The 26,380-nt window shown below is 33.2% G+C and overlaps 1 protein-coding gene across 1 annotated transcript in view; it reads left to right on the top strand.

Annotated features, from left to right (window-relative positions):
- The window catches only part of LOC124366714 (phorbol ester/diacylglycerol-binding protein unc-13-like), a gene marked incomplete at its 3' end in the record, with an annotated part of 350,859 nt that overhangs the window by 274,349 nt on the left and 50,130 nt on the right, over positions 1–26,380 (top strand). Inside the window, exon 6 of the mRNA XM_046823315.1 lies at positions 5,105–5,228. Coding sequence (XP_046679271.1) covers positions 5,105–5,228 — 124 coding nt within the window. The remainder of the gene's footprint in view (positions 1–5,104; positions 5,229–26,380) is intronic.

The following is a 26,380-nucleotide window of genomic DNA, read 5'->3' as shown; positions in this document are numbered from 1 at the left end:
GCATTGGTATTACGGGTGTTATGGTGTTATACTGAAATAGCAGAATAAATAAATTTGTTCACATACTCATTATACCCATAAGAGATTTTAACATGTGATGCATTAAACGTGGAGCCTAATTATCCCAAAATATCCAACATAATTGTAAGATGACTTAGTGTACTCTTTTACAATTTAAACATTTATATGAAACCCAATTTAAAGGAAAACAATTGCAAATACATTATGTAGAAAGCATCTCGAGAAATAATACATCTGTAGGCTTAATATCTTGCATGAAACTTTATTTGTATACAGACAAGAATGAGCTCTGTGATGTTGCATGTTCAATTATGAAATTTGGCTAGCATATTTTTTTTATTTTAAGGGGATTTAAAAATTCCTTTTCCGTATTATTATCTGCCGCTCTATCTCTCAATATTGCAATGTAACTACAGACTTGAAATTTTGTATGTAACCTCAGTTTAACCTGTTACGCGAAATTTGATATAGCGTATCCCTGTACTGTTATTCATACCACAAAAAATCATCCATTGCCATTATATTTACCAACTTTCTTCTTTATTAAATTAATGTGATTTTATAGCGTTACTTGAATCGTATATACCTGGATCGTAACAGCATGTTGTAATATGTCACTAATGCTAAGCATGCTGGGTAATATGTTACGCCCTTATTCAATTCAAGTGAAGTGGATCAAAATTAATTCAATAGCGAAGGAAAGTAGCCGACTCAAGAGTTCAGACCAGACGGAGGGAGACAGGGAGAAAGAGACAGCTGTTTGTTGTAGCGGAAAGGAGTGTTCCTCTCAAAATCAACTGTTTGGGAAAAGCAAGAGAAAGTCGAACTGTCTCTTCTTTTCCAAGTTTTCAGGCGCAAACAAAAGGAATTGATTGATTGTTATTTGGCAATAATTGAGTTTTAAAGATCTCTCTCAGATTTTACATTTATACCACTTTTTCTTTTATTGCCAGTTTCTTTTAAATCAATGATGGGTAGCATTTTTATTATATGTGAATAATATATCAGTATAGAAGCCATTACTCGCTTCAAGGATTAAATTTTTGTTCACAACATTTCATAGCGTTTTGATAACAGAATTGCTTGTGTCTATACTTATATGATCCGAAGCTCCGACCCTAAAGTATTTGTCAAATAATTCAGACTATACTTGAGCCCATATTTTTTAGAAGTGAAATATCATTCCCCACTATTTTACTTACGCTTCGCGATGGTTAATCAACTTCCACTCGTTCTACTCCCTCATTCCCAACACCATACTGGTTGTAATCCATGTGTTATACTCGTACGACTACTCCAGCTCGCTCTGATGGCTCCTTACCATCTCCATGCTGATCGCATTACCGTGTGCAGCATTTGACTACCCCTCGTTCTGATGGCTATTTGAAAATTGCGACACATCTTCAATTAAATCAATTCTACACACATATGGTTTTCATAAAAAGTCAAGAGCGTAGAGTTTATTACGCTAAAGAGGGGAACACGCTACTTATAGTGGGAACAGCTCCTTTATTCTACGAATTTTTGTCTCGACTACCCTATTTTTATTTTTCTAATTTCAATGATAGGTGTTTTACACTACTAACCTACGATCAGACGACCCTGTCGGTTACACATTTTATTTAACTTTTGACATAGAACTAAAAAGGTAATAAGTGGTATTCTCTGGGATTCCTGTTGATTAATCGACCCTTTTCATTCAATTTAGTGGGCAATTGTCTTAACAATCTATACAGTAAACGGCCCTGCCTTATTTGTCATTTTCTAAGGAAGAGTCGTTGAGTCAACGATTAGTAATTTAAAAGACCTATTACCCATATAGTACAAAAGGGCTTCTAGGCAACCTCGTTCTAAATGGTATCCCTGGGATAGTGTTTGCCGACCACTTTAAAACTATTAAACACTAAAAGTCCGGTAGTTTAGTGCCTTAAAGTTACAGAGGAGAACTTCTTTTCATCACCCACTTCTAGAAACATGAATGTCGATAACAAATTCAAATTCTTTTTAAACTGTATGGTAATTCCTTGAAGTCGGAGAATATAACCGTTTCTATAAATTTACGAGTAGTTTTATATTAAAAAATCTAAGAATATGACAATATATAATAGGAATTATTCATTTATTACAGTTGTATTGCTACTGTAACCAAAATCAGGAAAAACAATCCACTTACGAATTATAAAATTTGATCAATATCAAACCACCACATTCGTAAACTTTCATTCTTGATCATCTTGAAATTGATGAGTTAAATTAAAACACAAACAAAAGCACGTGTAAGCATTTACGAACTTATATTTTCACGAAAACCATTTTCTCACTTGTGTGTGCTTAAATGTAAATTTCCGCTTAAATATGAAATCCATTTTTGGGCCATCGCGATACATTCTGTATACCCGGTATGGAAACGAACGTATAACTGCTAAGGATCTCCTGTTACCAACAATGACATTTTAATCTTGCTTACACAGAGATCAAAGATGAAACCGCATTTCATCTCCAACATAATACAATACACTGACATTTACGACCTTTACCTGCAACAGCTTTAACTGGGTGAAGAGTGTAACTTTTGACATTTCATAAACAAGTGTTCACTTCCACCTTCGTGATCCTATAACGACTAAAATATTATACTCTTGAAAGGTCAATCCGCTTTGTCAAGTGAATAACCTCTATGTGAACAACTCCGTGGGATGTTCACTGCTTATTAGTTTAACCGTCAAATTCGAGTTACAAAAGATACATTTGACCTTTTATTACCTTAACTACTTTGACACTTCAAAAATCCTTTAGGAATATATATGTATGATATTAATTTCAGGATATAATTAGTTATAATATAACTTTAAATAATTCATTTACACTTTATGCTATTTTCGGTAATACCTAAATGTCCAAACTATTACAAATATTAAATTAATAATAGCATAAAGTTTTCCAATTATATGTTTCAGGATTCGTCCCATCTTTCTCTCACATCACATTTACGATCCCTCAATTTCTTCACTAATTAGGCATAATAAAAGCTTACAAACTATATTGTTTAATATAATAATACATTATAGGAGTATTACTCAATCCGTATTACGTAACAGCTTTCGCTGAAGTTCAATGCAAAATCTGAAGTATTGATCTTTTCTTAGACTATAGATCAACTATGCCAAACTATGTTTTACTATGTCGTACTTAAAACGTCATCTGATTGCACATTGGTCTTAGGGGTCACCATCGTGACAACGATAAAATATCAGAATAAATGATTTTATAAACAAACAAAATACAATTATACGAATGTTAACATTTGACATACTAACAAACGCGGCCTAACTATCCTAACACATGTGTCATCTTGGGGGAACTTCTTGCTATGACACACCTTAACAAACAAAAATATAAAGGCATAATGAAAATGGTTTCATTTGCGGAAATTCGCATGTAACTTGTTTCATAGGATGCATTTCCATGAAATTTACTGAGCGTCATTGAAGCCTACTACTCAGTAGGTTGACACAATTACCCTTTTGTCTGTCGGGAGATGTAAAAATGTCTTTTCTTTCTGATTGCGTCTCTTTAACTGTTCGCAGGCCACATCAAGCATGAAATTAACTACAAACTTGAAAGTTTGCATGCAACTTGAGCGAAGCCTGTTACGCGACTCTTGGTGTAGCGTTCTCCTACCTAGATAATAATTTTAATTTTATTAAGTTCAGGCGAGCCTTTTCCAATCGTTTTGTAAATAAATAACTTTAATTGTAACTTAAATAACTTACTGTTTGTAATGCTTAATTTCTAATCTAATTAAGAATCTCTAACATATCGATTCATTAACCATTAACTCTTCAAACCCATAGATTTTATTTCAAGGATTTAAAAAATATTAAAGCGTTCTAATAAATAGTGAATGTTTATCGTTTCCTTTTTGAATAGAGGCGGGTGAATTATTACATTATCTAAACTCAAATTGAATTGAAAGGTGTTCAAATAAATTGAATCTATATAGTTTGAGTCTGAGGATTGCATTGTGTCTTATATTATGGTCATGGAGAGTTCTCACCCGACAGTTACATTTTATTTAAATTACCTATAGTTTTATTTTAAATGAACAGCTGAGCCAGTGATTAACTACCAACAGATATTGCAATACGGCTGGCTAATTTTTGCTTTTTATTTTTACTGTTTCATAACATACAAAATTTATGAAATATACTATGTTAATTTTTGATTACCTATAGGTGTTATGAGCAATAGTTATAAATGTAATATAAATAAGACATCGTCCGAAATATTGAGTGTGTAAGTTTGGTTTGAAGATTATTGCTTCATCACAATGTAAAGAATGTAATACTAATAATTTGCCTATTAATATTTTTATATTGAGAACAACACAGAACTAAATAGTGAACCTTGTGGAACTCCACTAAAGTATTCATTATTGCTGTTCATAAGATCTTTCTAGAGATTTTAATTAACTAAGTCCTGTTTCGCAATAAAAGTTTATTCCATGTCTATTGTAATCAAGGATGCCATATTATATCTGAATACCTTGCATTTGGTAAATACAATCAAACGTTATGGAAAATTCCAGTAAATTCAACCTGTGAGTTCTGCTTCAGTGTATTGAAATGTTTTCAAACACATTGCTTATACTATTAAAATGTAACTTGGATACTCATTCAAACTAATAAAGTGTATGTACAAAAATTAAAAGTTTCGTGAATCTTATTTTGAGATGGTTAAAATCCACTACTATAAACATAACCTCATTCAAATAGTTCCATTGTAACCTCAAAAGAAATATATTAATCACCACTTTTGTCTAGTTTTAATGTATAAATAAATAGTAATAATCGTAAAAATGTTAACCAAACTGGTTTTAATTCTAGCAATTTAGCCCTAAATCTATAAGTTAAGTAATATCTCGAGCTTTATTGTGTTTCCTAATATTATCACTAGGCTATAAAATATAAATTATTAACCACACCTTTAATAGCATACTTTCAATACTTTATGTTATAAATAACGTGCTCAGAGAATGTCTGGATTGTAGTAACAAGACGACTAATAACTATGCTTGTTCCAGGAGGGCCCGGGGGAATGGGTATCCCTGGACGCCGAGCTGGTGATGATGGGAGGGGAGGTTGTGGGCACAAAGAACCCCACGGGACACTCCCTATTAGTGGACTGCAGGTTCGAGCTTCCCTTCGGTAAGTCATAACATCGTCCTCTCTACCCGCTACTGTAAGGTACGTAGGTTATTGCATGGCATGTGTTGATAGGAAGTAGGTGACCACTGCGTTCTGTAGGCTTTGACAGTAGTTCACGTATTGAACCATTGTAAATACCGTTTGGCAAATTTTAACCATCCCTAGACTTTGTTGGTGAACCAAACAACTAACTATTTGTTTAGTGGTGGTCGATAAGTATTATATATTTTTACACGCAAGGTGGAACGAGTTGAAATGTATCATAACTTATTGCAAGTATTAACAGTAAATCACATGAACTCATAAAAATGAAACTACTTCTGTTTCGAGTAATTTGTAAACATTCTTATCTACAAACACAAGCTAGTTAATAGTAGGTTTTCAATTTTAAATTGTGTTACATAATTTAGTTACTTCATAAACTTCAAATATAATGAAAAAAATAAATTTCATACCACATACTTGATATTTTTCAGTTAAAGAAATACTGATTTTACAATTAATTAAAGTATATCACCATATTTATTCAGTTATGTTCCTTTTTCCATTACATATAAACATGCTGAATTAATAATAATAATGATTATTATTATTATTATTATTATTATTATATACCATGCTTGTTACTCACCATTTTAAGTGACCTATAAAACTCGTTATAAAATCGATATAAGAAAATTGAAATTAAATTTGTACCTGGAAAACAAACTTTGATTAGTCAAGAACTCATTTTACAACATTTTGTGTTGTTAAATTTTGAAATATCAGTATTTATATGATTTTCCATATTTTTTTATTTTCTAATTTTTATAAATTCTAGAGCATTGCTAATTTAAAGAGATGAATAGTAATTAAGAATCTGTATTTTTAGAAGAAATATATGAATAAATATTAAATACATAACTGTTATAAGGTTATTTACGTATGATATCAGTATTATTCTCGTAATTCTGTAAAATATTTGAATATTTATAATTAATTTTTTATATTCAAATATATCATATTACAATCAAACAAAAGTAGTTTTTAGGTATTGTTGGTATTGTATAATTTTCTATTTTGAAAGCCTGCTCATGTTTTGATAAACTTTTACAGAACCGCATAAGGATTATTCTGATTTAGTCTATTTTTAAACTTAAGCCCCTATTGGAAAAAAATTTAATTCTTTTCAAAATAAATTATTAATTATTTACATAAATACTGTTTTAACTTTATGTTAGGGTTGTTAAGTTAAAATCTATTTGGTTTTTATATAAATTAAGTATGTACTACCCCATATCAAGCATGTTTTGTACGTCCATAAAATTTATACACAAATTCAGTTGGTTTTATAATAGATATGTACTACATAAAGTTAAAAAGTCACGGATTACAGTAAATTGGTACAGAACACAGAGTGTCTAAAATAACAACTATTAAAAAGCCTCCATTTAACTGAAATCACTGCGTTTTATTAGAAAAGAGAACTTGTAATCAATACCCTCCATTTTAATGAAACGGAATGTTTTTTTATATAAAAAGGAGAGGCCGATCCCCTTTAATTGATCTTTTGGTATAACATTTTAAGAAATTCTAGGATTCCAATATGTTATAAACATATTTATTTTGGTTTTTATGTTATCCAGATTTATGGAAGATTTAAAACTAATTAGAATACAAGAACTTTTGCTTTTTAACATACAATTTAAAACCCCATTCTAAATTTAAGTTTTATACAAAAAATTAAACATCTCATTTATTTGCTATGGTAAAAAATTACATCGTACGGGAATTCCAAAATGTTAATGATGTATTACTTTTCTGTAACGCAAAATTTGTTTTTCTTCTAGTTTTTTTACTCATATTGCAGATTTATTTCATATAAGTTGTGAGATACTTAACTAAATCTATTAAATTTCTTAATACTTTGAAAATATGTATGTTTAAATCTTGTTTAAGTAAAGCAATTCTGAAGCGATAATTTTGGAATTTATAATGACACAGGTTTTATTTATACAGCTACTGTTCCCTGAAAAAAACTTAAGTTTTTCTAAACCAAAAGTACTAATAAACATTCTTTACATTATTGAAAAATAGGTAGCAACATAAAAACCTAATTGTGCTTATTTCCGCTACACGTTTTACAATTTAGCATGCCACAAATTAACTTATTAGATTGATTTTGTCCGTCGATTCACTTTTCAATGTGTTAAATGATACCGTGACAATTCCAGTGCTCATGGATTTAAACTTCTTTTTAATTTATACATAGCGTGAATTGTTGAATTAATTTTCAAAATTTTTGAAATCGAATAGGAAATTTTTATGAGAATACTTTTATATTTCTTTTAACTTTTTCTGATATTATGGAGAATATGTAGCAGGTGTTAGAAAGCACGGCTTTATCGCTTTTGCGAATTATGCGAACATATTAAATTCGAGTATATATTTCGTAAAGTTTACTTGTGTGTTTTAATGAATAAATTAGTTCAACATCGCTGTAGTATAACCCAAACTGCTTCGCATAGACAACAAAAGACATTTACGATCAATTTACAGTCTTTAGCTATTTTATTTCTTCTTCCACTCAAAAACATTACAAATTTCTATTCTAATTTTTCTAAAGTGTTATGTTTGTGATATATTTACCTATTTCTTTCAGTATCCTACTTTATCTCTGGTTTTATGGTGGACATAAGTATTATTTTATTGTTTAAATACATAATTATATATTTTTGTTTTCGTTCTTGTTTTCTTTCTATTTTCACTCTAGGTAATGTTTGCTCACTGTTTATTTCAGAGTTTCGTAACTTTATATTACCTAAGAAACTTTTACAGCCACCTGTCCATGTTTTTTTTCTTTTCTCTGTTTCCCCTTTCCAGGATTTTTCTTGTATTTTGACATTTTTCATACTATTTTTGAACTTTTGCCGCCAATGCCCCTGACAGTCCTGGAGGCTGTTTGAGTGACTGATGCCTGTTTACTAGGGCGCTTTGACCCACCGACGGGCTGGAAGGACATTTTGAGGAATTGCGGCGTGATCTCGCCCCGCCTGACGAGAGGTAACCAATCGTCCATTCACGTTCAGTTTGACATCCAGTCACCGAGTACCTCACTGTTCACGATTTTCTTATCTCACGCCCCTGCACCCCACGGCCTAGGAATGATTTGCTGGAAGTGTGGATCTGGAAATCTATTCCATTTTTTATAATAGGGAGTAACATTTTTAATTGGATCATCGTCAATGAGTCATGTCCAACGAGATTCAATGAATTAAAACTGCTTTTATTCTAGGACGAAAATTTAGATCAACGTTTCTAAAATTGCTGTCTACTCTCTTCTTCAGTTGCAGAACTTTAAACAAATTAAAATTAGAAACAGAAATTAGAAAATAAATAACAAAGTGATGAATACGCTAAAATTGTACTTTACAAATGAAATTTTCTATGTCAAACATAAAAAGTATACCTGAAATCCTACCCAAAGTTGGAGAAGCACAAACAAACTACGACTAGACCTATCGAACTTATTGCTACAATATATGATGCAAAATCACAGCACTTGCTGTGTGTACTTTATGTATTGTAGTAGTGTATTGTTTTGTGTAACATTATTTTTTCCTCACTTTGAGCTTGATTACCGATGTATTTTTTATTATTTCGTATAATGGTTGTTAAGTATGAATTTGAATCTCTGTCGTCTTTTTTATATTTTTATAATTTTTTATCTTACATTTTAAAACCTGGAGAAGAGGGTAGATACCAGTACTTACTAAAGTAGTGTTTTATTTTTTGCTACATATAACGTTGGCATAAGTCAGAAATCCTGTTATCCTTTCAAATCACCCACCGTCAATAATAAATTTAAAATAAAAACGGCAGATTTATCCGTGTTTCAAATGGACATATATTTATTTGGCTCGATAATATTTTAACCAATCTCAAAGAGAACCTAAATCCCTTTCTTTTCATGAGGCATGTATTGTTTTCAGTGACTAAAAACGTATCGCTTATTTTTTGGCCTATGGTCCTGCTAATTTATTAACAATTGCTAACAATAAGTTGATTTTTTTAAGACACGATCGCTTAAATAGAGAGCCAATAAAATGAGATCTTACATATTCTGTACAGTTCTTAGTTTCGCATATTCATATTTCGGTGTTAGGCCTAAATAGTTATACGTAACATTTCATGCAGATTTGACGTGATTAGTTTTCTCTTTTCAATACTACCTTTCAAAAATATTACAAATAAATTATTACATAAAAATAGGGCCCTTTATTTGATTCTATACTTGATGTTCAGCTTTTATTTTTATCATTTCTTTCTAAATTACGTTCTAAAGTACGTATTTTCTAAATATCAAATGTATTTATATTTTCTCTGACTGGTCTGAGAATCCAATATATCTGAATCCGTATTGGCAGAACCATATTGAATCCAAAGATATCAATGCTGCCGATTAGTATGCCAACCATAGATCTCTAATAACGGCAGATATAGCCATTCTTATATCTACTCTAATGAAATTTTAACTCAAATTGTAAAAATGTATTGGCTGTTATTAGAGGACCTGAGCACATTATTAAAAACTGTAACTTGTAAAAATGAAAGTTTTTTTAAAGCCACAGTGTATTTTTTTAATTATAGGGACTCTTACTATTATACCATGGTAGATTTCTTGTTCTACACTTCTCAACCTATCCAGAGCACAATTAGACCCAGCGGTGGTGGAGGTGCAACGATGAATGCATTAATATGCCTGAGTTTGAGCCATAGCCTCAAATATTGCACATAGCTAGTTACAACTGTGCATGGGATTTCAGTTTCCCAGATTACCAAGATCTTCAAACTACATGCTTTGAACGATACCCTGAAGCATTTTAAGATTATCTTCTATAGATTAATCTACTTCTCCCAGTCAACCATTGAATGCTGATATAGTTTAGTCTCCATTCATACCCCAGTGACTCAACCCTTTGTTTATGACGATGGTTAAGTTAATTGCTTGCCTCCTCTATTTCAGTGCGTTTCCTGCTCAACCAATTGAAATCGTTTGGTAATATCTTGACAAGGTAAAGTGACGCACAATTACTAGTCCGCGAGATACAGCAGTAATTGGATAAAGCAACGTCGGCGTCCCCAGTAGCTTAGTGGTTAGCGTCTTAGCATTACAACTCAGGGACCCAGGTTCGAATCCCTGGTTCAGACGTGGGATTTTTTGCATGCTTACAAAGAAAAAATAGAACCCAGCCTGAAGTAATGTGATGAAGGGTTCCGACCTAGTGCTTCAGAATATACATAAAAAGTCAAACTACGTTAAGTTAACAAAAACAAACACAGAAGAAAGAGGCAAATGGTGGAAAGTATTTCTACTGTTTACGCAGTTTGTTCTCCAGTAAACTAATTAGAATTCCTTCCGAAAACTCGTTTGGCTGGTGACTCACACACAAGGGATTAACTTTTCCCTTTTATGGTCCCTGTGGGATAATTATACCACGATACTGTTAGATATACATATGGTTTAAATTTAAAATTGTATTTGATAATGTTTTAGAAAATAACAGATTTTTCTTGTAAAGCGTATGACAACTAAACACTCTAAAAATATAAAACAGTTTGAAATAGTTTTTCTACACAACCTGTGAGAGTGGTTCATAAACTGTAGGGTATTTGGATGTATATTCCTTATAACATGCATGTCAAGTAGATCTTTATAATCAGAAACGTCCAATAACTCTATCAAAGAAAGGCGTAAAGGTATTTGATGTGTAACATTGTTCTGATGGAGATAAAATCAAGATGTCCGCCGGAAAAACCAACTATTAACCCTATTAGCAAGTAAATACTACTAGAACGTTAATACCTTAGTTCTTACCTCATCTATTGAATATATTTTTTCATTTACAAAACGTAATGTCAAAGAAAGCCACTTACTAAATTGGTCAAAATTGCAGGAGTGTGGTTTTAGAACACCAAATTTGTGAAGAACAAAGTTTTTTACAGCGTTTGAAAACTGTAGAAAGAACTGTTTCTACTACAGACCCTATTATATTGCTGTCCACAATCAAGAATGAATTCTTGGTGGCGTCTACAAACATATGCCCCTCAAGACATTTTACCTATCGTATTATATTATGTGTTGACATGAGTAAGCGGGTTGACGAATTCCAGCTTAGAAAACATAATTAAGCCCATAAAACCATCTGGTAAGTTAGTGGACTAAAGAAATTTCTTAATTTTTAAATCAGTGACTGCTAACGTAAATATTAATCTTTTCACAAAAACTACGAATAATAGAGTGTAAGGTATTGTTTTTCATTGGAAATAACTGACTGGTCTCTTTTCGTACATACCTGTACGAAAGCTAATTAATACTCCTTTCTACATTAAAATCCCCTTGTAAGAATTAGTTGCTGCCAAAATATAAAAGTAGTATTCAGTTACTATTTTGACGTGACAACGTCTTAAATTAGGTTGCGGCTCGGAGTCACTCATGAAAAAGTGTAACGCCCGGTAACGTTACGATGCCCGTCCAGTGGGTCCGCCGCACGGGATCCGCACGGGATAAAGCAGATAACTGTGGGTCCGCCGCACGGGATAAAGCAGATAACTATGTTTATTCGTGAAAATGTGGAGTGCTTAGATTCGTCATTTACAACAACTACAACAATAAAGGTAAATAATTGTACACTGATATTTCATTATCGTAAACTATGATTGATTGATTAATTGTTAGATTGACACAAAAGTTGAGAAACTGAGTTTATAGGTTATGTCATACTATTGACAAATGTTGATAGTGTTAAGTAAATTATTAGTTTAAATCATTCTGCAATCAATCGTAATTCAGTCGATTGAGAAGAAACAGCGCGTATTGCTAGTCAAACATTTAAAACAACAAATTATAACCTCTAACCTGTCATAACAGTGCGACCAAACAAACGAACTAAACCGACCAATCACCACGCGCGGATTTAGAATTTAACTGTGTTTAGCAAGAATTTCAAATTCCAATTTTAGTAAATGTTTTATTCAACTTTACAATTTACAATAACAAATTTTAATTAATTTCAAATTATGTACAATGTTTTAGTAAACAAAATATATTTCTATAGTTAAAATTTGTGCAATTCTTATTTTCATTCAATTCCTTGTTCCTATTGTGCAATTTAATAATATTCATATCAATAAATATTCTACCGAGAAAAAGACGTTGTCACGTAAAATCTTCGCCCGTAAAACCGACTTTACAGGCAAACCATAATTTTTTTTTTTTTTTAGTTAAAATAGCTTTCAAAAAATTTCTAATACGCATATGGTTTTGTTGAAAAATAAGTTTTGGAAAATAAAATCTCAATTTTACACAAGTGTTTCAATGATCGTTTAAACTACAAAATTCAAGCAAACAAATATGTGCTGTAATTTCACAGATCCCACTGTTTTATTAGCTAGGAGCAGTCCACAGAACTCCTATTGTTCCGCTATACACCGGCAGTTATAGTACTATGCCTGGCTTATGGATCGTGCAGCGATTGGTTTTCCAGTAAAACTTTCACACTTTTAATTCCTGACATATAATGCGTTACCATTTAAGTTTTAACCATGGAAAGAGTAATACTAGTCTTCTATTTTTATTATCCAACTAGTTAGCTTTACTACCGCTCAAGTACGATACTCTAGTATGAACTGCATGAGTCCTCTGTACTGGTGGCCGTTTTCACATTATCCTGATAACAATACTACGTTTTGCATTGAATAGTTTCCGGTTCCTATGTTTTGGTTATAATACTCTTAAAAATGTCTCCATTTAATTATGTTAATAATATGTGTTCTAAAATATGGTATAATTTTTAGTAATGTTATTAATTACCTACAAAATTCAAATTCAGTGTTTTATGTGTAAAATAATGAAACAGTTTAATCTTTTACAGAACTCAAATTCTGTATGGTCTCAATAAATTTTACATTATCTTGAATCTCTGCTCAGGAAAATGTGTGGCACGGCTCGTTTCTGGAAATGTGACGTTTTTAAAGATAATTTCACCAATATTACCTCAATATAACATTAATAGACGTTTACCATAAACCATATAGAGCATCAAGCTCAGATGTTTATAGATATTCCATTACACTAAGTAAATATGTTACAAAAAATAAGTTAAATCATATTTTGTAAACGACTCTCTGCTTAACTCATTACTCTAATTACATATTATTACGGTCTACTCAACTTCCTGGTAAATCAATGCTCTCATTTTAAACAATGGCGAATTCAGATTTGTCCCCGAATTTGGACAACATTCTATTAGATGCGTTGGGGGGCATCTCCCAGTGAGCCAAAGGCGAGATTTTTTATTACAACCCTCCTATAGTTATATGAACAAAGATAAAGACGTGACTGGGGTTTAGTGTTGTAAAAATTAGGTTAAGTGTTGCTTTTCCCTTATAACAATGAAGGAATCATTAAGTTATTTTCACTATATCTGACTTTTAAATCACCGACGTAATACCTCAACGACCTTTCCTGGAGGTAGTCTATCATTAATAATTATTTTTATTTGAGTCTGTTAAAATATTTATTACAAGCACCACTAACCATTTTCAACACAAACTACATTAGTTACAGGAACCATAACAGTGTCATTCTTTAATTATATCCGTTGTTTTTAAATATAAAATAAGATGCTGTATAGTTTCCATTTTTATAACTCAAAAAGTAAAATATGTGCATGTCAATATACTAAACAGTTATTTAAATAGGACATTTATTTAAGGGAAATGGTATGGCTTAATATGTTGAGTGGTCCTGAACAGTATACAATGTCAATATTCTCAGTTTGAATTTCTTTTGGAAAACTTTGGACTTAGGCAAGGAAGGGTAGTTTTGACCAGTATACAGACGTTTCTTTTATTCATGAAACAAAACATCCTGCTGAGCCTATTCAACGCTTCTCCTCGCCCACTCTCGAGGGTTGGTTTGATGATAACGAAGAGGGATGCAATTTGAAGAGAGAAAGTATACATTCTTCAGAACATGGAGTCACGCTAATGTATTGCCATAGTAATATTGATAAACAACCACAGCCTTCATAGCATTTCTAGTGTTTGGTCGTCTGGGAATCATTGCCTTTGCTACTAAAATATAACTTTCCAGCTTGTAAATCGAACAGTATTTTGCTAAACTATAAACATATATTAATAACACTTTTTATAAACGACAATTTTAGTACAACTTAATTCAACGTTCATGCTCCGCCTGGACTCGAACCTACTGCAATACCATACGAAAACTTATTTTTATTTTCTCGTATAATAAACCTTTATTTTATTCTTCATATATAATATACTCATATTACGTTGTTTATATCTAAATCTTCAGGGCACATGAAACAAATCAAGAGCTTATATCGGGTTCGAGTCTAGTTCTGGCGAATTAATTCCTTTTTGTGAAAGTTTTATATATATATATATACTATGTAATGTAGGTCTCATATGGTCAATTAATCCAATTTTTTATTATTGTAATGTGAATATTGTTAGGTTAATTATTTCAATCTAGTTCTAGGATTGCTAGTATAAATCTTATGTTACGTGCTTACAACTTTGGCAATCCAATTTATGCTTAGCGTGGCGAGCTTTGCTTAATCTCGGCATTGTCAACCGCACACTAAAAAAGTAAAAACACAGTGTAGACCTACACACACAAACACATGACAATAAATAAATTGACTTATTCGCCTGTGCTTCTCTTTTCGAAATGAACCATTGTAAAATTGAAGAAACAATTGATTTAACATTATTCTTATTTGGGTTCTAAATAATTTCTTCGATAAATAATAACAAATTTGTTCTAAGTTGAATATTAGCCATGGAATATTAATCCTGCATGAAATTGTCTAAAATAATTTATTTTAGATCAATTATTTACAATATACACATTTTTATATTTTAATTAGCCTATATAAAATCCCTTTACTAGTAAAATTTATTCCCAAAAGAAAAACCCAAATCTAATTTTATTTTGTATTGAGGTCAAAATACTACGATGATGGGTTTTCCTACTATACAGTGGTAGTATTTAGTCACTTCCATGAGAACTTCACATATCTTCAAAATTAAGTTATACACATCAAAAAAACCTTGTTCCTTTTCCAAACCGCAACAGTCCGATAAGTAACAAAGGGAAGGTGAACTTGGAGATCAATCTTTGAAGTGCACACTATTATTGTTGTTTGTTCCAAACCGTAATCAGCATCCTGTTAGGCTGATAATGGCGTGAGTTTACAGATTCCTGGAGTTGAAGCCCTCATATTTATGGCCGGCCCCCCTCAACCATAACCGTAAAACTTTTACACCCTCATATGCCACTCTAATTGATAGTAATGACTCCTCGTGGGTACTTTTAGTTTGCGTGTTTTTTTTTTTTTTTTTGTTTTTTTTATTGTACCTTTGGGTTGTCAAACCTAGACAACAAACAATTCCTAATTTTACTGAAAGATTTCAGTGAAATCCATATGTACAGTTCGAGGACTTTAGCTGTGCGCGTGACCTGGAGTGTGTGGTGATGGGCGGGAGGGGTGGCGGGGTAGCATTATGCGCTGCGTCCCGAAAACATTTCCTTTGACTCATGGTTAAAATCCTCCGTTCAGGAATCGTATTGGCCCAAATAACTCATCGCACTCGCCACAATCAGTCTGTTTTGTGACAGTGCTGAGTGTAGCTTGTGCTTCGCTTTTACCGATAATGTCTGTTGAGTTAAAGTCAAAAGTCAAAAGCCTATTCATAGTCAGGCTCGCGAAATTGTGAGTAATGTTTATACATTTATGAAGGAAGAGGCAGACCATCAAACTGTTAAAATTCCGTTGTCAAAGGCTCGCCAAAGAACTGCTGCAGCAACTGGAGTGTCAGAGCGAGTTGTGACTAAAATAAACAGTTAACTTAACAAGTTGAAGGTTAGTAACATAGGTGAGTCAATTTTTACTACACCAAACAAAAACCGTCAACGACGTAGAATAGTTGACAATTTCCATGTTGAAGAACATCGAATACCGACTGCAAAACTTTTGAGGGAGGCGCAAAGGGACAAAATATATTTCCAGGGTTGTGAGAAAAGTTTTAGGTGAGTATTAAAGGACCTGGAATTTACTTGGAGAAGGACGGCAAACAATAGGATATTATTAATTGAAATGCCAGAAATCCGAGAGAAGAGGATAACATACTTGAGAGCGTTGAAAAATTACAGGGAGCAAGGACGCCCCATAATTTATTTAGACGAATCTTATATACTATCGTCTCACGTATCTAACCAAACTTGGTCAAATGGCTCAAATGAAGGGTTACACGTGCCGATTTCCAAGGGCGAGAGACTAATAATTTTATCCATGCGGATGGAGAGAAAGGGTTCTTCCCCAATGCTTTTACATGTTGGAAAGCAAGCAACCATAGTGGAGACTACCACGACAATGTGAATGGGGACATTTTTATGAAGTGGATAAAAGAAAAAGTGTTACCGAATTTAGAACCAAATTCAGTACTAGTATTCGATAACGCGCCCTACCATAACATACAAATTGATAAAGCTTCTACTTCAAAAAGTAGGAAGCCAGATATGAAGGTGTGGCTTTCAAAAAACGGAATACCATTCTGCGACGATATCCTTTTATCCTGAACTCTACAAACTTGTGCAGCTATATAAACCAAGGCATGTCCGGTACGCCTTGGACGAAACTGTTCAACTACAGGATCATGACATCTTACGACTTCCGCCCTACCACCCAGACCTCAATCCCATTGAGTTAATTTGGGCCGAAGTCAACATCATGTGGTTATGAGAAATACATCTTTCACTATGTATCAAGCTAAAGCTCTATGCGAAGACAAGATATCAAGTATGGGCGCAGAAGAGTGGTCAGTAAAGTGCGAGCACGTAGAGAAAATCGAAAGGGACTATGCAGCCGCAAAACCCCAGATTGACAATATTATAGAATCCCTTATTATATCAGTTGGTTCGGATACAGACAGCAGTGACAGTGACACAGAAGAGGAGGACAACTTGAGTGGAATTGAAGAACTCCAATGAAAAAACAATCATTGTAAGTAACATTTGTTATTAGAAAACTATATTCTAAGCATTAAATATTATTGAAGTGATTGTAAATTAAATAATAAGAGAATACCAAATAATAACAATAATAGGACTTATCCTTGTTTTTCAGTTGTTATATTGTTGTTTAACGTGTTTTTGAAAATAACGTATGTGTGAATAATAATCGGCAAATCGAAATCGTGAGTTTAAAGTCGTAAGAGATTCTTGCGCCTTCATCTCAGCGGCTAGCACGTAAACGCAACCCGCCACACAGATAGCGTTCGTTTTTTGAAAGGGTAGTATTAGGGCTGCACGAGCACAGCTAAATTCCTCCAACTTTTTTGTAAGTGTTACTAAGAAAGTGGTGGCTCTCCATTTAGAAAACGTTTAATATTTATAAAAACTGTACAAAATTACTTGTTTTAAAGAAACATTTCCACAAATTAGTAATGAGAATTTTGTTTGTTCTCTAATTCGAGTTACAGACGTTCAATGGCGTAATTAATGACGTTAGTTCGTTCAGAAATTACTTTAAAAACTACTAGATCATTTATTGTTACAAAATACACTATTGCGCTGTTGATTACTTAGTTAATTGTTGCAGTTAATTAATTAAATAATGATACCATCTATGTTACTTATGAGTATTGCGATAACTTAAGTAATGACATATTATCATTTAAACGTAAATTATGTAACTAATTGATGATTTATTTCTAGGGGTTCAATGATACGTAAATGAACCTACAGCACTTGTTGCATTAATACGTCAACTTCAACCTAAAAAAATTTAGGAACACGCCCACCATGTTTCACGTAACAGCCTTCGCTTAAGTTACATGTAAAATTTAAAGTCTATATATAAACGTGTCAATTTGTAAAATTTCAAACGATTGCACTGTTTGTTAAAAAGTTTATTTTTCCTGCAGAGTTCTCGTTGTCCTCATGGTCTCCCTTAAGAACAATGTTTGATATCGCTCAGCCAACTCCCGTTGTATAATATGCATCATTATCAAACTAGATGTCGCCTATATAGAAATGAAGCTTTATGCAAAATTTTAAATCTATAAGTTAGTTTGTTCTCGTGATATCGTGTGAACAGACTAACAAAAAGGAAATTTATCCAGCCTCTCAAGTGATAATCTAAGCTAACGCTCAGCCAATCAGTAAACTAAAGTACGATAACAAGTAATATCTACTATAGTATCTACTAAAGTTAATAACTAGTAAAATAATGAAAAGGCAAAATGGAACAATTGTGTTAAGCCATCCACACAATTAATTAAAACTCGTGCAGATTAAACCGAGCGGGATACGTTTTTCTAAAATAAAGTTGATAGATCCACATCACAACTCCACATCCAATAAATGGTTCATGTTATGAATAGCGGCGGCTGTAAGTGTTCCATCTGTTGCATTTATAAAAACTATTGATAGTCGGGTGATTGGTGTTTGTATTATTTTGTTTCATGTTTGAATAAAACCGTTCAAGTCTGAATTCGGAGTAATATTTACCGCATTCACTTCTTCACAACACAAAAAATATTCAAAAATCCCCACAAAATTAATGTTTTAGATAATGCAACAAGGTAATTTAACATCTGATATTAAGCGTAATCTTAATCGTATTAAGGATTATTCTTAAAACGCTGATAATACTTAACACAATTAATTTTGATCGTTGCTAAAATAAATGTAGGTATAATTGATTAGTTTACAACGGTTCGGTACCAATTAGAGATAGCAATATAACTAAACATTTATATAATCAGTTGATCTTGTTGGGAATCTCAGAAAATGTTTGAATTACGTTAAAATGTTTCTGGCATAGCAAACTAGTTACAGTCCACCATATAGCTACTTTATACCTTGATTTGTCGACAGTTTGAGGCTGGAGATAATTTAAATATGTCTACATATCAAAAAACTTTTGTTGTAATCTTTTCGGTTACATGCATTATTATTTAAGTGTTCACTGTTGCAGGGGCCTAGAAAGGACTTTGCATTGGGAAATATATTTACCTGATGTGATGAAAGTTTGGATGAGTTTAATCTGGTTTCCTATGACATAGGATGATGATATGCAGATGACATTCTATACAGGTGTTCATGTCATCGGTCGGCAGTGAAACATAGGAGGTTACATTGAGAACTATATTTAGCTGATTTGAAAATGTATGAAATGAGTTTAGTCTGATTTAGTGTTACATAATGTTTGTTGTAATAAACATGACGACATCGTATACAGGTGTTCATATCACCGGTGGATAATTAAAAAAAGGAATTTGGCAGCGAACTATATTTATCATATTTGAGGATTGTTAGAATGAATTTAATCTTATTTACTGTTACATAAAGTTTGCTGTAATGCACATGATATTTTACACAGGTGATTACATCAACTATGGATATTGAAATAATGAAATATGGTAGGGAATTATGTTTCGCTAACTTACGGATTGTCGAATTAAATTTAATCTGATATACTGTTACATTATTTTTGCTGTAATGCACATTACATCTTATAAAAGATGTTCATGTCACCGTTGGTTCGTTAAGGAATTTGGCATTATATTTAGCTAATTATAGGACTGTTGGAACGAGTTGAACTTTATTTAATGTTAGATAAAGTGCTGTAATGCACATGACATTCTATACGGGTATCCTTGTGATCGATTCATTGTGAAATAAAAGAATTTTTCGTTGTGAATTATAGTTATCTCATTTGAGGATAGTTGAGATTATTTAAATTAATATACAGATGTTCGTGTCATCTTTGTTCGGCGAAAGAGTGGAGTTTGACTTTAGGACTGATATTATTGGATTGCTTGGATGCGATTAGTCTTATTTCCTATCACATAAAATTGTTCATAATTTCTCTACTACTCAATACATCAGACCATCCATTTAACCAGGATTTAACCAGTTTTCAATTTTTTATGGGTTTACTTTCCATGAAAATTTATAAACACTGGAACACTAAGTAACGGTGTAAAAGAAGCTAAACAGTGAGTGGAGAGCGGAAGTGAGGTGTAAATGCAGTGAAGTAACCGGTAGTATTTCGATCTAGAGTGCCACTATGGAACTTGAGTGACGTGAAGGACTTTGTCCAGAACGGTTATACTGTACGGCACTGGTAGCTGTCAGGATTTCAGGGACCTTTACAAATATGGCCGTAACTATTTATTAATGCATCCTAGATGTCATAACACTAATCATTTTTAAGTTATTTTAATAAACAAACTGTAGGCTGACACTCTTTACTTAGCCGTCGGTTACGATGTTCTTAAATTACTACCAATCATAGCACAAACGAGATCCTTGTAAAGACAATATAAAAAACAAAACAAAAGGAACAAAGTTTGCACTAAATGCAATGGTCATTTCGACCGTCTGTCTAGTTGGCACTTCTGTACACTTCTTATAACTACAAGTAATCCAAAAAGTGTAATTAACCCAAACTATAGACATTTAAAGTTTGGCGATTCAAATAAGGTTAAAAATATCAGAAAAAAGAAAAGGAAAATGTAATATATCACGCGCGTGCGCTCTCTCTCTCTCTCTCTCTCTCTCTCTCTCTCTCTCTCTCTCTCTCTCTCTCTCTCTCTCTCTCTCTCTCTCTCTCTCACACACACACACACACACACACACACACACACACACACACAATATATTTGTTTTTATTTTATTTTGAGATTCTTACAGTTGTCATATTAAAGTCTTTCATCTATATTTTAATATTTACAAATTTAATTCATAGACTAAATCCCACCGCATTTTCCACGCATCTCTCCTATATTTTCCAAATTGAAGCCAGTCCTTTCCATCAAGGTAGTCAAATAATTCTTTTCCCTTAACACGTTACTCCCAAACCACTTTCTCCGAATCGTTGCCAGAATAGGACAAATACTCACAAAGTGAAAGACCGTCTCATACTCATTCCGGTTACACAAAGAACATACGTGATTTTTATCAGGAAACCAAGGTTTGTAATTTAAATCAATCAGGCCTGCCCGCGCCTTAATTGCCCAAGACATAATATTCACATCATAACAATCTTTCAGGAATGTCTTATCTCCAAGTTCAAGTTTTATTGTTAAATAATGTGGATGATAGACAGACGTACAAGCACGGCCTGTACGTTCCACTCGCCAGCCTGTTCGCATCGCCTCAACGACCCTAGACAATTGGCCTACCAACTCAACGCTGTTGTCAACATTAAAATTTACCTCAATTCCACACTTACTTCCTAAGCTCTTTCACTCCCTGAACCAGAATATTTTTTTTTAATACAATCTCCTTTGCTAATATGTAAGGTAAACGATTTGGCGTCATACTCCAGATTCTTCCGAGGTAATTTAGATTTAATTGAAGGGTAAAGTAGTATAACTTTTCCGAGCCAGTTTCAACGAAACGTGTGTAATTTGGTGTGTTAAAGGGGAGTCTAAAAAGTGTTTTCTTGAACATTGAAGTTTCACATTCTTGAAGTTTTCAAAAACATTCTTTGAACTCTCTCATTTGCGTCAAATTCTCCGTATCCCCATACTTGGGCTCCGTAGCACAAAGCTGACTTGACAACAACATTAAAAAGTGTGAATTTTGCTAACAGAGGCACCTTCTTATCTTTTAAAAGATATTCCCAAACTGAATTTATAATTAATTTTGAAACTCTTGATTTTTCTTTAAAATGTTGTTTTCACGATAACTGTGATGTAAATATGACCCCCAAGTATTTGTATTCATTTACAACCTCGATCTCTGTCCCTTGGTACCGCCACCTCTCAATTTTATTCCGTTTCCCCCTTTTTCTGAACACCATTATTTTTTATTTATTCAAATTTACATTTAGATTCCTATTTTTACAGTAATTTTCTAAATTATTAATCATACATTGCAAGCTTGTTGCTGTAGGTGCGAGTAGAATTATATCATCCGCGTAAAGCAACATATTCACCCTGGTTTTCCCGAAAATACATCCTCCACCCAGCAAATCCGGTAAATCGTTAATAAATAAAGACAATAATAAGGGACTCATTACACAGCCCTGCCTTAAACCCATTTCAGTTTTAAAAGCAGGCGTCACCCCCTCTTTACACCAGACACCAGCCGAAGTTCCGTTGTACATTTCTCTGAGTATTTTTAGCATGTGAGTCGACAACCCAAGACACGACAGCTTATACAATAGAGAATCAATAAGAATTGTGTCGAATGCAGAGGAAAAATCAACATAAAAACAGTATAATTTGCAATTTTCTTTTGCCAATTGTAAGTTTACCATAAAAGTTAAATTAAAAATGTTATCTAAAGTAGAATAACCTTTCCTAAAGCCTGCTTGGAATTCCGTCAAGATATTTCTCTCATTTACCCATTTTTCTAACCTGTTTAAAATTATGCTGCAAAATATTTTACATACACTATCTATAAATGATAATCCCCTGTAGTTCTCTACTACATTGATTTCGCACTTTTTGTATATTGTAAAAATAACAGATTTTTTTAAAGCTGTCCGGTATTTGACCGTTTAAATATATTTTATTGTAAACAGTAAGTAATTTTTCAAGTAGTGAATGTGGAGCGTATTTAAAAAAACTCGTAGGGGACTCTGTCGTAACCGGGAGCCATATCGTCCCTCAGCTTACGCAGTACTTCCCTGACTTCAACTATATCAAGTTCCTTATCTAGGGACTAATTATTCATAATTAGAGGGTCTGCGTAGCAGATATAATTTGATAATAAAGGGGGATTTCGCAGGCTCTTAAAATGTGCAACCCAAAACCCCTTTGAATTCGAAATATTATTCATATTTAAAATAATACTCTCATAATGTTGTATTTTTGTATACTGGCACAATGTTTTAAACCCTTTCCGTTCTCTAATGTAATTTAATCGAACCTGATGCGAATTAGTTATTCTAAATAAATTTAATAACCTAAAGACCTTTTTCTAGAACTGTAAAACTCGAAGTTATACCACGGCTGTTTGAAAGTTGGCCGCATCTTTCGTGTATCATCGTGGTGCTTTTGATTGTTTATTGAAATCTTAATGCAATCAATTATATTATTAACATTTAGCTGATTGTTGTCGCATATGACTAAATTTAACGCAGACTGACCCACTGCCGTACAATAAAGGTCTGTATTCTTTTCTTCCCATTTTGATTTGGGTAGTAATGGCAACAACTTATTCTTATTATTTCTGTTTTCAATATTTTCACCTTCTTTCATTTTTAATAAAATTTTAATTGGCAGGTGATCCGAACCGGGGTGACAGACAACCTCAAAGTCCCGAATTAAGTGTAAACTTTGGCCCGTCATAAGAGCTAGGTCTATCACAGAACCGCCCCTTGGTCCTACGAATGTGTAATTACCATTCTTATCACTTTCAGATCTTCCATTCAAAACTATTATACCAAAGTCTCCCATTAGCTCTAACAGTTTTTGCCTTTACTGTTGATTACAGAATCCCTTGAATCTCTCAAATCTGATAAATTATTATTTAAAATTTCAATATCATCCAGAGATTATTCACCCAGTTATCCATTCCCGATAGGCCTTAGATCGTGTTCACATACACCTAATGATGGACTTACCTGCTATTTACCAGTAACAGATAGGCTATTTTCCCCATCGCCCAATAGGTTGTACAAAAGTATTTTTTTTATTCGTATATTTGTGTGACACGGGTTAAATACTGTTTTTAATGTTGGTATGACTGGAGCTAGAGTGGGTATGGCAGTTTATTCCCCACGTACTGCAGTTGAACCAGTGAAGGTCAACCATGTACATTTGAACAAAGTGAGGTTAGGTTGCATATTAGTGCATTTTTGTTTGGTAAATGTGCTTAAGTGTTGAAGAACGTGTATTCGTGATTTTGTAACGAAATCGCTACTGCTACTTTTAAATAACTGCAACTTCTATCTCATACTCTGCGAGTTTGCGATTTGACTAATTAGATCTATTATGGGCTATTTTGTAAGGAAATATCAATTTTTTTCTGCATTTATCATATATATGACTACCACCTTTGTGTATTACCTCTTTATTTTAATATCAATATATTATCAAGTTTGATTGTATGGTATATTTCATATATTATATTATATTTTTAAACATATTGAGCAATATGCTATTATGAACTATATTATTATAGTTACAATAATAAGTGAAAAAATATATTACTAACAATCAAATTTATTTTGAAATTCCTAAATCTCGGTTTTCTTTGCAAGATTACGAAATTAACCATCTTAATTTATTTATGTACATTAATTGCACATTACGTTGCACCAATCAGAGTTAATTAAAAAGTATAATTAAAAAATATCGCCTTCATTAAAATACCCTTTTGATTCTGAGAGAACGTATAAAATTAGCTACAGAGTTTATTTACCTGTTCCACCGTTTACTAATAGCGGTGAAATCGCAGTAAGAATACATGATAACTGCTGATCCACCAGCTACAACGATTTCTTATCTGTTACATCGTTCAGTAACTGATAGCGAGGAAATCTTAATCACTATTCGCGTTCACTGCTGATCTACTAAATACAGTGACTTCTTATATTTTACATTGTTCAATAACTGAAAGCGACAGAATCACAATCACGATTCACGATCACTGCTGGCCAACCAGCTCCAACAATTTTTTTACCTTTCACATCGTTCAGTAACTGATAGCGACGGAATCACAATCACGATTCACGATCATTGATGACCCACCAGCTCCGCGATTTCTTATCTGTTACATCGTTCAGTAACTGATAACGATGCAATCATAATCACTATTCGCGTTCACTGCTGATCTACTAAATACAGTGACTTCTTAACTGTTACATTGTTCAATAACTGAGAGCGACAGAATCGCAATCACGATTCGCGATCACTGCTGGCCCACCAGCTCCAACAATTTCTTATCTTTTACATCGTTCAGTAACTGAAAGCGACGGAATCACAATCACGATTCACGATCATTGATGACCCACCAGCTCCGCGATTTCTTATCTGTTACATCGTTCAGTAACTGATAACGATGCAATCATAATCACTATTCGCGTTCACTGCTGATCTACTAAATACAGTGACTTCTTATCTGTTACATTGTTCAATAACTGAAAGCGACAGAATCGCAATCACGATTCGCGATCACTGCTGGCCCACCAGCTCCAACAATTTCTTATCTTTTACATCGTTCAGTAACTGGTAGCGACAGAATCACAATCACGATTCACGATCACTGATGACCCACCAGCTCCAGCGATTCGTATCTGTGACACTATTCAATAACTGATAGCGATGGATTCGCAATCACGATTCACGATCAATACTTGCCCACCAGCTCCGCGATTTCTTATCTGCTACATCGAGCACTAACTGATAAGGATTGAATTGCAATTACGGTTTACGATCAATGCTGACTTACCAGCTACAGCGATTTCTTATCTTTTTCATTGTTCAGTAACTGATAACGATATAATTGTAGTCACGATCCACCGGCTACAGCGAATCGTACCTATGACACTTTTCAATAACTGATAGTAATGGAGTTGCAGTCACGATTCACGTTACTTTTTACCTACCAGTTACAACGTTTTCTTATCCGTAACATCGATTGGTAACTGATGGCGATAACTGCGGTTTAGGAATTATGATATCATTACACCTACCGGCAAAACCGAAGCTGGACGATTCTACCTAGAGCCGTAGGGTACAGGGGGTAGTTTGCCCCGGATGACATAATTCTAGGGGTGCCAAATATATAAAAATAATTTGAGTCGGTACGTCACAATGCGTGGTTTTGTATCACTGCGCGAATCGCTCTACTCTAGGATCAGTATAGTACAATTATAGATACCTGAGTTTGAACTTTAACCACATACTAAATATTATTACAGCTACAATAATGGGATTTGTATTAAAAGTTAGCTTGTTTATTTCTCTGTTTAAGCATGTAAATCAAATTATTTATTTCAACCATACTGCCTCATTAAAATTCATAAATAGAAAACTTACGATCCGATTACGACCAAATGTTTGGAAACGATAAGCACAATAATTGTACTTGTTTTGAGTAGGCCACGACATTTTAG

This window comes from Homalodisca vitripennis, chromosome 7, assembly GCF_021130785.1.
Source record: "Homalodisca vitripennis isolate AUS2020 chromosome 7, UT_GWSS_2.1, whole genome shotgun sequence".
Lineage (NCBI taxonomy): Eukaryota > Metazoa > Arthropoda > Insecta > Hemiptera > Cicadellidae > Homalodisca > Homalodisca vitripennis.
Note: the sequence above shows the minus strand (reverse complement) of the source record. Positions and strands in the feature narration are given on the sequence as shown.